Here is a 12,677-nt window from a genome sequence, read left to right as displayed (position 1 = left end):
TTTTTGCTGCAAGCATGTTTCATAGACACTGACCTGCCGCACATTCATGTGCAAGAATTTTCAGAGTGGAGATCAATGCATATTATTTGCAACTAAAACAATCTAAAAAATACTAGAGAAAAATATCTTTGTTCTGATTTTTCCACTGGGACAAAAGTACAAATTTTTCACAACATGGCTGAATTTGTTCCAGGGTGACATCTAGAACTGAAAGTACTACAGCAAAATGAATTCAGTGGAAAAATACATCACATAGCATTCCACTTTGAAGTGTTTGTGATTGACATGTTCTGTCAGTAATCTCTATAACAATACCGGAAAGGTCAGCCACACTACCTCCTTTCAAGAACAGCAAGCTCCTAACCCTCTTGATTACAGGAAAAGGGACTGAAAATGTGGAGGTGGACAAAAAGTGGCAAACTTACAAACTCTACACTTTTAACTAGCACAACCAATTCAACAGGTGCAGCATTTCTCATCACTGCATAGTCATCCTGTAGAAGAAAGCTCTACCTCTTTCATTTCTGCGTGCTAGTTGGCTGATAATTAGGTCCCGCTCCATGACGCCTCAACTGATCCTCTCTTATCTAGAACACCAGTTGTTCCCAGTTTCTTATTTCTAACCTTGCTTTCCAGAACAGAGCATGCAAAATAGGAAACTGAATGCAAATCTGCACAACATATTTCCAGTAACAAACTCTGGGCCTTTGAATTGTAAAATCTCACCATTTGGCAGTGTTTCACTCTAGAAAATGACCTTGAGACAATCTTCCTTTTCCTGAGTCATTGAACCACATACATCCTCTTTTACCACAACATCACGGGGATAAAATCAGATTTTTTTAAAATTTAAACCAGATTTTTAAAAGTTTTAATAGATTGTTTTTATTTTTTTAAAAATTCATTAATAAAACAGTAAATTTCTCTCTCATTCAATTACTTCTTATTACAAACATGCTAAGCCTACACTTCCCCCTCTAGGATGCACCCCTTAACGTGGTGAGGGGGTTTGAAAATGTTGAAGAAGCTAGGAGCAATGCCGTCAGGAGTCTAGACCAAGAGGCTAGAACACCAGACTAAGATGCATCCAAACTTCGAGGAAGGCAATGGTAAACCACCTCTGAATATCTCTTACTACAAAAACCCTATGAACAGAGTATCCAACATGCAACATGAGATAGTGCTGGAAGATGAGACCCCCAGGTCAGAAGGCACTCACCCAGCTACTGGGGAAGAACAAAGGACAAGTACGAGTAGTGCTGTGACGAATGATGCAGCTGGGTCAAAGCCAAAAGGAAGGCCAGAGGCTGATGCGCACAGATGCGAAAGGAGAGTCCGGAGTTGTACAACGCACACAATAGGAACATGGAATGTGAGAAGCACAAACCAGGGAAAGTTAGAAATTGTCAAGCAAGAAATGGAATGCATCAACATTACAATACTTGGTGTGAGCGAACTAAAATGGGCAGGAATGGGACATTTTTAATCAGGCAACTACAAAATATTTTATGCAGGAAATGAGAAATTAAGAAGAAATGGGGTTGCTTTAATAGTGAGAAGTGATGTAGCAAAAGCAATTAGGAGCTACAACGCAAGGTCTGAGCGAGTGATATCAATGAGATTAAATGGGAAACCTATCAACATAACCTTCATCCAAATCTATGCTCCGACGGCAAACGTAGAAGAAGAGGAACTGGAGAGATTTTACGCAGAAGTACAGTAAGAAATTGATCACACACCAAAACAAGATGTGCTGATAATCATGGGGGATTGGAATGCAAAAGTAGGGAAGAGAAGAATTAGGAATTGTGGGGAAATGGGGCCTAGGAGACAGAAATGAAACAGGGGAAAAATTCTGTGAAGCCAATAATTTGTTTCTTGCAAACACATTTTTTGAACAACCGAAAAGATGACTGTACACCAAATGGTCAATATAGGAATCAAATGGATTATATAATTGGTAGCAGAAGATGAAGAAGTTCCATACTTTCTGCAAAAACAAGACCAGGAGCAGACTGTGGTACAGATCATGAACTGGTCGTATCAAAAATCAGAGTAAAGCTAAAGAAGACCAACAAAGCAATCATAATGCCAAAATACAATTCAAATAACCTCCCAGAAGAATATAAAGATCAAATAAGGAACAGGTTTGAGGCTTTAAACTTAGTTGACAGAGAACCAGAAGAACTATGGAATGAAGTCAGAGACATCAGGGAAGAATGCAAAAAGACAATACCTCTAGTTAAAAAGAAAGACCCCAATGGATGACTGAAGAAACTCTTCAAATGGTTAAATAGAGAAGGAAAGCAAAAGCAAAAGGAGATAGAAACACAGTCAGAACCCTAAATGCAACAATGCAGCGACTAGTACGTAGGGACAAAGAGAACTATTACAACAGCTACTGTATAGAAATAGAAGAGGACAACAAAAAGGGTAGAACAAGAGCCCTGTTCCAAAAGGTTAGAGAAATTAAAGGGAAATTTAAACCAAGAGTAGGGATGTTGAATAATCAACAGGGGAACATACTGACTGACCGAGATGAAATTAAAGCAATACACTGAAGAACTCTATAAAACAGATGCCCGGATGGCAGATTCATTCATGAAGGAACCGTATGATGAAGAACCAGAAATTTTAGAATGCGAGGTGAGAGCTGCTCTTAAAATACTTGGAAGAAACAAATCACCAGGAATAGATGGCATACCAATAGAGTTGCTACAAGCTACTGAGACTGAATCTGTCCAAATTTTGACAAAAATCTGTCAAGAAATATGGAAAACTAAACAATGGCCTACAGACTGGAAGCATTCCACATACATCCCAATTCCAAAGAAAGGGGATCCCAGGGAATACAGTAATTATCGAACTATTGCCTTAATATCCCATGCTCAAGATTCTACAACAAAGGCTCTTACCATATATGGAGCGAGAAATACCAGATGTCCAAGCTGGATTTAGAAAGGGAAGAGGCACCAGAGATCACATCGCAAACATATGTTGGATAATGGAACAGAGCAAGGAATTTCAGAAGAAAATCATCCTGTGCTTTATAGATTACAGCAAAGCCTTTGACTGTGTAGATCAAGAAAAACTATGGAATGCTTTAAAGGAAATGGGGGTGCCACAGCATCTGATCGTCCTGATGCACAACCTATACCCTGCACATGAGGCTACTGTAAGGACAGAATATGGAGAAACTGACTGGTTCCCCATAGGAAAGGGTGTGAGACAGGGGTGTATTTTATCACCCTATTTGTTTAATCTATACGCAGAACATATACAGAAAGCAGGATTGAACCAAGATGAAGGAGGTGGGAAAATTGGAGGGAGAAATATCAATAATTTAAGATATGCAGACGATACCATACTACTAGCAGAAACCAGTAATGATTTGAAACGAATGCTGCTGAAAGTTAAAGAGGAAAGCACAAAAGCAGGACTACAGCTGAACATCAAAAAGACTAAAATAATGACAACAGAAGATTTATGTAACTTTACAGTTGACAACTAGGACATTGAACTTGTCAAGGATTATCAATACCTCAGCACAGTCCTTAACCAAAATGGAGACAATAGTCAAGAAATCAGAAGAAGGCTAGGACTGGGGAGGGCAGCTGTGAGAGAACTAGAAAAGGTCCTCAAATGCAAAGATGTATCACTGAACACTAAAGTCAGGATCATTCAGACCATGGTATTTCCGATCTCTATGTGTGGGTGTGAAAGTTGGACAGTGAAAAAAGTGGGTAAGAGAAAAATCCACTCATTTGAAATGTGATGTTGGAGGACAGCTTTGCGCATACCATGGACTGCGAAAAAGACAAATGATTGGGTGTTAGAACAAATTAAACCAGAATTATCACTAGAAGCTAAAATGATGAAACTGAGGTTATCATACTTTGGACACATAATGAGAAGACATGATTCATCAGAAAAGATAATAATACTGGGAAAAGCAGAAGGATGTAGAAAAAGAGGAAAGCCAAACAAGCGATGGATTGATTCCCTAAAGGAAGCCACAGACCTGAACTTACAAGATCTGAACAGGGTGGTTCATGACAGATGCTCTTGGAGGTCGCTGATTCATAGGGTCGCCATAAATCGCAGTCGACTTGGAGGCACATGACAACAACAAAGCCTACACTTACCATTTCATTAAGTTGAATTAATGGCTCTGCCTTACACACATTGAGTTGCCTACCAATCAAACATGGGTATTCATTCATGGGTTTTCAGTCTCATGAAAACAGCTCTACCCTGACTAACTACAAACTCTTGCTTCTTGGAAGTTCTGGACTTTCAGTTTCTGTTTCTCTGACAAAAGTTACAGGTGCAAAGGCACAGGCTGGATGGGAATGAGATTGTTGTTCTCAGTTTATGTGGTGGTGGAGCTGGGCCACACAAAGCAAAGGAATTAGGATTGAGACAATATAGGCTAGAGACACACTCACTGTTATGCCGGTTCCAGTGTGTCTCCACATCTCTATTTTGAAAACAGGGACACACAACACTAGTCAAACCCTGCTCCTTTTTACTGTAAAACCTCGGAGGAGCAGCTTGAGTGCATTTTTTAAATTCAGCTTCAAAGAGATTTCGCAACTGATCGGCAGATCAACCTGTTCCTCCTCCAGGTGCGGAAAGGATTTGATCTGTTTACTAGTATATTTACAGCCATAGAACAGGACAGTTGGAGGCAGAGTAGAAAGGAACAGGGAGAGGACTGGAAAGGGAAAAAAAGGGACGATATTATAGTACAGGCAGAGCTTCCAGTTCTATATTCCGCCACACTTTTGTCACGGAAGAGCTGTCATGGCTTCTGGGCATAAGAGAGACCCTATCTGTGAATATTACCCAGGCTAAAAAGGAAAACGTGCAAAGTGTAAACAGTGCAAGAAGGAGATGCCAAGGTGCAAGAATGATGAAACATCAGAATGAAACCTGCTTATTGGGAGAAAATGATGTGGCTATGTCTGAAGAACAATGTAAACCAACTGGTTAGTAAACTGAATAATTCACTTTGTTATGCATTATGAGAATGGTTCATTCATCAAGACTATGCCTTTTAGTATTAGTGTTATTAAACATGCTGTTTGCTATGTTGGATGTTAATAGGGAAACAAAGCGTAGCTCCTTATGGCTTGTTTAATTAGGTAACTATGTTTAGAATCTGTAACTATGGTACACAAAGATGCAGTTGTCATTTCTTACTTAATATTACATAACATGCCCCTTATTTTGGAACATCATGGCAGACCTTAATAGTCATGCCATAAGTCTATATTCTCTTTTTCACTTCAGCATAATCCACCTTCCCTAGTGAGCTCTATTCTACACTTGATTTTCTCAAAAAAATAAAAAGGATCTGCAGCTTGACGCAAACAATATTATGTACTCTTCCCTAAGTTAATAAAATTCAAGTTATCTGAACAATTGCACAAAGTGTACCCTCCTTGTAAAATGCTGTATTAAGTTGTAAATCAACATGTTTTAGTAATCAGGATGAGAGCCAGTGTGGTGTAGTGGTTAAGGTGTTGGACTACGACCTGGGAGACCAGGGTTCAAATCCCCACATAGCCATGAAGCTCACTGGAAACAATAAGTGAAAAACTTAATTTATATCAAGGGGTTCTCTTGGTGATTTAAATCAACATTTAAATCAATCCACCTCGTGAACAGAGTAACACAGGAACCCCTCTGGAAATTGTGCCAGGCTGAAATTCAACAGTCACACAAACAAGCTTCACCTGTCAAATTTCTACCTGCCACAATCTCTGCCTGAAATCTGTGTGGGAGGGGAAGAAGGTAGTTACTCTAGCACCACAGAACAGCCTCATAGGAGCTCCTATGGATGCCCAGCCCACCAAGACCCCTTCACTCACCTTCTGACTGAGGCACCATCCCTATGGTCCCTCCAGTGTTGATCACCAGCACCCGTACTTCGGACATGGTTGTGCAGCCGCCCCCGATCTCTAGGGCCGGAGCGGGCTCGGTGGAAGAGAGGGCTCTGCTCAGCAAGCTGCCTTTCTTGCCCGTTTGCGCACCGTCTATGGCCATGATGATTTCTCAGCCCGTTACCTAGCGGAGGTGTGGATGCCAGAGCAGGGCAGCGTGGGCATCCATTTACCGGCTCTTAGCGCCACCCCTTTCCGGGCTCGCCTGCTCTTATTGGCTGAGACCTCGATCTGCCTCCTCCGAGCGGGTGGGAGAGGGGAGAGGTGGGGGAGACCCTCCTACCTCCCACCACGCATTAGGCCTCTTGGTCCCGCTGGGGGCGGGTGGCCCGGCGGGCGAGGGCTCTCCTAAGGGATCCCGAAAGGAGCTTCGCTCTGCCCCAGAATTAGGGTGGCCAGAATGCCCTGCCGGCCAAAGGCTTCCCGCCACCCTCGTCTGTCCCCAGAGAGGGACAACAAAATGCTGCAAACCCGAAGTGACCTTTTTAAAAAAAAAAAAAACCTCAGCCTGTTTTGAGGGAGAGAAAGAGAGCGGGCACACACTCTCTTCCTCTTAAACATCTCCTGTGGCGTAACAGGCTGAGGTAAAATGGCATCGTGCCCATTTGTCTCTTGATCATATCTCACTCGTGATGTTATTACAGAGGGGTTTAAAAAGAAGTCGAGCGTTTAGGAACATGAGGACACTTCGGGTTCGCAGCGTTTTCTTTTCCCTCTCTGAAGACAGCCCGAGGCTGGTGGGCGAGCGGGAAGGGCCCATCTGATAAATCCGGCATCCCGTTCCCAAAATGTGGCCAGGCATCGGATGGATGGAGGGGATAGCATGCCCCCTCCTCTCGCCAGTTACTGATATCCAGTGGTTCCCAGCTAACAGCTGTTTGTAGACCTCTGTCAATAATGTATCCCATAATAAGAATCCATCTTGATTAAAAAAGGGGCAGATTTAAAATGGGAAGCTTATTTGTTAGGGCTTAGCACAAGACGTTTTGCTGCCTGAGGCCAAACAGCAAATGCCCTCCTCACTGCCTTAAGGTGTGTGGTTCCCGAGGCTGATCAAATTATTATATAACATTACCCCAGACAGAAAATCCCACAAAAACCATCACTCCCTGGGAGTAAAAATACAGTAAAAAATAAATTAACAATCTGCTGCTCTTTCATTACATTCAAAACCAACTTCCTCACTGCTGCGTGAGAGGTGCGCCTTATAGTGGAGGTTTCCACCACAGTCTACATTTTGAGCTTAATTTTTCCCCTCTTTTGTCGCTGTGTGGAAACACTTCACAGCCTTATTCCTCCACGCAGAATTTAGCCAGAATTTTAAAAGTCAGGACACCTTCTAGATTAAGGGTAAAGACAAGACATTTTAAGTGTGGGGAAAGTGGTTTGAATACCCATCCACTGCACAAAAGCCTCAATGTCATTAAGTGGGTGTTCAAACTACCATTACCACACACTTTTTTTTGTTTTTTTTAGGTCAAACTTCCAGTCTCTGTTCTGCAGGGGACCATGCAGATATCTTTCCATGGAGTTGTGAGCATAGGGCCTGCTGCTGAATGTGAAGATATGTAGACTGAGGTACTAATCCAGCACTAAGGAGAAACAAGTGGGGATGGGTGGGAGGAACCATACTGGTTTATTTTGCAACTACCTTTTTTGTTACATCTCTCTCACATAGTTCTCATTTACTAGAAATAGAATGCAGTATATTCTGATTTGGTTGGCAGAGACGGCTCTTCAGAATATAAATTCCTTGTAAGCAGTATATTCCATGTCCAGGTGGACGTTTTAAACCGACTCTCGCAAATTAAACAAAGTACTATTATATTGGTGAATGTTTATATGCTCGTTGGTTTGTTTATTTATTTATTGTATTTATATACCGCCCCATAGCTGAAGCTCTCTGGACAGTTTACAGTAACTAAAAACATTAAAACAAATATACAAATTTAAAAAACACATCTTTTAAAAGCAATTTAAAACACAATTTAAAAATTTAAAACAATTTAAAAACACATGCTAAAATGCCTGGGAGAAGAGGAAAGTCTTGACCTAGCGCCAAAAAGATAGCTGTGTTGACATCAGGCGCATCTCGTCAGGAAGATTATTCCATAATTTGGGGGCCACCACTGAGAAGGCCCTCTCCCTTGTTGCCAGACGTCCAGCTTCCCTTGGAGGAGGCACCTGGAGGAGGGCCTTTGATCTTGAACGTAGTGTACGGGTAGGTTTGTATTGGGAGAGGCGTTCCATCAGGTGTTGTGGTCCCAAGCTGTGTAAGGCTTTATAGGTTAAAACCAGCACCTTGAATCGAGCTCGGAAAAATACAGGCAGCCAATGCAAGCTGGCCAGAATTGGTTTTATATGTTCAGACTGTCTGGTCCCTGTTACCAATCTGGCCGCTGCATTTTGCACAAACTGCAGTTTCCAAACCATCTTCAAAGGCAGCCCCATGTACAGTGCATTGCAGTAATCCAATTTGGAGATTACCAGAGCATGGAAAACTGAAGCCAGATTATCCCTGTCCACATAGGGACGTAGCTGGGCCACCAACTGAAGTTGGTAGAAGGCACTCCATGCCACCGAGGCTACCTGAGCCTCAGGTGACAGAGATTGTTCTAGGAGAACCCCCAAGCTACGAACCTGCTCCTTCAGGGGGAGTGCAACCCCACCCAGGACAGGTTGGACATCCACCATCCAGTCAAAAGAACCACCCACTAGCAGCATCTCAGTCTTGTCTGGATTAAGCCTTAGTTTATTAGCCCTCATCCAGTCCATTGTTGCAGCCAGGCACCGGTTCAGCACATTGACAGCCTCACCTGAAGAAGATGAAAAGGAGAAATAGAGCTGCGTGACATCAGCATAGTGATGGCAACGCACTCCAAAGCTCTGGATGACTGCACCCAATGGTTTCATGTAGATGTTGAACAGCATGGGGGACAGAACTGACCCCTGTGGAACCCCATACTGGAGAGTCCAGGGTGCCGAGCAATGTTCCCCAAGCACCACCTTCTGGAGCCGACCTGCCAAGTAGGAGCGGAACCACTGCTATGCAGTCCCTCCCACTCCCAACTTGGCCAGTCTTCTCAGAAGGGTATCATGGTGGATGGCATCGAAAGCCGCTGAGATATCAAGAAGAATCAACAGAGTCACACTCCCCCTGTCTCTCTCCCAACAAAGGTCATCATACCATCATATCACATCATGCCAAAACCAGGTCTGAAACCCAACTGAAATGGATCCAGATAATCGGTCTCATCCAAGAGTGTCTGGAGCTGGCCCGCAACCACTCGTTCAAGGACCTTGCCCAGGAATAGAACATTTGCCACTGGCCTATAATTATTAAGATTTTCTGGGTCCAGGGAGGGTCTCTTCAGGAGTGGTCTCACTACTGCCTCTTTCAGGCAGCCAGGGACCACCCCCTCTTGCAGAGAGGCATTAATCGCTTCCCTGGTCCAGCCGGCTGTTCCATCCCTGCTAGCTTTTATTAGCCAAGAAGGGCAAGGATCCAACACAGAAGTGGTTGCACAAACCTGTCCAAGCACCTTGTCAACGTCCTCAAGCTGCAGCAACTGAAACTCATCCAAGAAATTGGAACAAGGCTGTGCTCTGGACACCTCACTTGATTCACCTGCTATAACACGAGTCTAAGTCCTGGCAGATGCTAAAGGTTTTATCCTAGAAGTGCCTATCAAATTCATTACAGCGGGCCTCAGATGGTTCTACCATGTCCCTGGGGCCAGAGTGTAATAGCCCCCGGACAATTCTGAAGAGCTCCGCTGGGCGGCAAATGGATGATTTGAGAGTGGCAGCAAAATATTGGTTTTTGCTGCCCTCACTGCCCTAAATACAGCTTACCATAGGCACTTACCAGTGTATAATTGCATCCACCAGGAGTTCGTCCCCATCTGCACTCAAGCCGTCTCCTATATTGTTTCATCACTCTCAGATCTGGGATATACCATGGAGCCGTATGAGCTCTACACAGGAGAGGGCGCTCAGGAGCAATCATGTCAACTGCCCGGGTCATTTCTGTATTCCACAGTTGAACCAGGGTTTCGACAGGAGTGCCAAAAAGATTTGCAAAAATCTACAGGAACAGTAACCTTCCCATTTTGACAGCACCTTATGGAATTATCACCACTTTTCTCACACCTGAAATCTTTGGCTGAGCCAAATTAACACACACATAAACATACATGATATTCAGATTTGCCTATATAAAGGAGGGGGTGCTTTTAACATGGGAAAGCACATTGTGTGTTCCAACAACACTCTCAATAAACTGTATGTTAGTGCTGTTTTTCATCATTTTTTTTGTTCTTGGTTTTTGGTCTACTTACATCTATTCATCTTTTTTTCTTTGTAATTTCTTCCCTTCTTTTCTTCTGCTTGTTAATGAATATTTACAACATACAAATCTTGGATATCCTCTGTGCTTGTTTACTTTTGCCATTTTCTCACATTGCAGTTGGTTCAAAATGCAGCAGCCAGAATGTTAACCGGGGCATGGTGCATGGAGCATATAATCCCTGTGCTTTATCAACTCCACTGGCTCCCAAATTGTTTCCGGGCCCAATTCAAAGTGCTGGTTCTGACCTTTAAAGGCTTAAACAGCCTTGGACCAATGTACCTGAGGGACCGCTTATGCCCATATGTACCTGTCTGGGATTTAAGATCATCTGCCTCTGGTCTCCTGTGCGTGCCTGGAGTGAAAGATGTTAGATTGACAGGCACGTGGGAGAGAGCTTTTTCAGCTGTGGCCCCAAGCTTTGGAATACCCTACCCCAAGAAGTCTGCTCTGCTCCCTCCCTGTTGGTTTTCCAGAGACTTCTGAAAACGATCTTGTTCCAGAGAGCCTTTGGGAGGGACTGAAGGTAGAGCCTGACACTGATTTTATGCCTTCTACGTTAAATTTTACCTTTGTAGTCCCTTTAGTACCAGTCTCTCTCTATATGTATATATGTGTGTGTATATATATATATTGCATTTTAATTTATTTTAATATTTTTGTGATTTTACTGCTTACAATTTTATTATGTACATGCTTGATTTTATTTTTGTAAGCCGTCCTGAGTGCCCTATTATAGGGTTAGAAGGGCAGGATAGAAATATTTTAAATAAATAAATAAAAATAAATAAATTTTTATGGTTTATTTTCTCTTGCTGTAAGCAACTTTAACTCCTTCAGTTGTCCTTCCGGGCACTTTGCAAAGATCTTATATGAGTGTTTATATTTACTACCTGTATGACATTACATTTTTTACTGTTCATTCAGTGAATTTCAGAAATGTTCCTTCCCCCTCTATAGGAATAATTTCTTATCGCTTGTCCAAGCACATTTAATTTGTAAGATTTCTTTCACAACTTTCACCATAGGATCCCAGGATGAGTTACAACAGTACAATATACAGTTATAAGACAAATAAAAGATCAGTGAAAGGTGGCCCATTAGGGCTTATGGGGCACTGCCCCACCCACCTCAGTCTGCCCTCAGCCAGCCTGCCTATCGTACTTACAACCAGTCCAGGGGGTGGCATAAATAAAAATTCACATGTCATTTATGCCACTTTGTTTTGGATTGGTCTTGATGCTTGGTGTCTTAATTTGAGGTTTTTTCCCCTTGTTTGTTTCTGCCTCCTTAGTGTCATTGTTGTTCTTGTAGGATGGGGACAAAACTAGAATTAGTTGGCTCTACCTGTCATTGGTTCTGGATTCATTTACTGTTACTAGCCATGATGGCTGTGTTCTGCCTCCACTGTCAGAGGCAGTGAACCTGCCTTTGAACACCAGCTGCTGGGAATCACAAGTGGGGAAAGTGCTCAGGTTCTGCTTGCGGGCTTCCCAGAAGCATTTGGCCAGCTGCTGTGAGAACAGGATGCTGGATGATACAGCACAGAATCATAGAATCATAGAATAGTAGAGTTGGAAGGGTCCTACAAGGCCATCGAGTCCAATCCCCTGCTCAATGCAGGAATCCAAATCAAAGGATTCCCAACAGATGGCTGTCCAGCTGCCTCTTGAATGCCTCCAGTGTCGGAGAGACCCCCCTACCTCTCTAGGTAATTGGTTCCATTGTCGACTCTTCTCATGGTCCTATGTCCTTACTGTTGGTCTCACTGCCTTCTGTCCTAACATTTCCAATGGACACCAGCTACCACTGGTCTAAGACTCTGCTGTCCAGTAAGAGCCATTAGGCTGGTGGGTACTAGGGACAGGGTTTTCTAAGTGGTGACGCCACACCTTTGGAGTGCGCACACACACACTTGGGAGATACATGCGGCCTCATCACTTGTGGTCTTCAAAAAATACCCACGAAGAAACATTTGTTAAAGTCTGCATTTGGCGGATTGTGCTGTACTTGAAAAATATTTAGCTCCTGGGATGTGTGTGTGCTTTGTAATTGTATTTTCATATGTTTTAGAGTCTTGTAAGCCACTTTGTTAGGGCAGTGTGCCCTGAAAGGCAGGTTAAAAACCATTTCAAAGAATAAATGAAATTTCACACATCATTTATGTCACTTTGCTTTGGATTGTTCTTAATGCTTGGAGTCTTAATTTTAGGCTGTTTCTGTCTTTTTTTGGTTAAGAAAAAAAGGAAAAGGCTAGTCTGGATTTCACCCACCTTTTTAATGATATATTTCACAATGTTGCCTTCCACTTCCCTTCATTATACTTTATGAACATGTACATTTTTATTTATATTTTTCTTTATTTTGACAATATACTTTTA

At 42.7% G+C, this 12,677-nt stretch overlaps 1 protein-coding gene across 3 annotated transcripts in view; it reads right to left on the bottom strand.

Annotated features, from left to right (window-relative positions):
• LOC133377719 (60 kDa lysophospholipase-like) overlaps positions 1–6,413 on the bottom strand; it is a 107,653-nt gene extending 101,240 nt beyond the window's left edge. For 2 of the 3 annotated variants that reach the window (XM_061612284.1, XM_061612285.1), the window contains exon 1: positions 5,877–6,413. In XM_061612284.1, the coding sequence (XP_061468268.1) occupies positions 5,877–6,051 (175 nt within the window). In that variant the 5' untranslated portion in view covers positions 6,052–6,413. The remainder of the gene's footprint in view (positions 1–5,876) is intronic. The other variant, XM_061612283.1, reaches the window with a different exon arrangement.
• Positions 6,414–12,677: the final 6,264 nt, after the last annotated feature.

This window comes from Rhineura floridana, chromosome 2, assembly GCF_030035675.1.
Source record: "Rhineura floridana isolate rRhiFlo1 chromosome 2, rRhiFlo1.hap2, whole genome shotgun sequence".
NCBI lineage: Eukaryota > Metazoa > Chordata > Lepidosauria > Squamata > Rhineuridae > Rhineura > Rhineura floridana.
The sequence above is the reverse complement of the archived record's forward strand: the minus strand, read 5'-3'. Positions and strand labels throughout refer to the sequence as shown.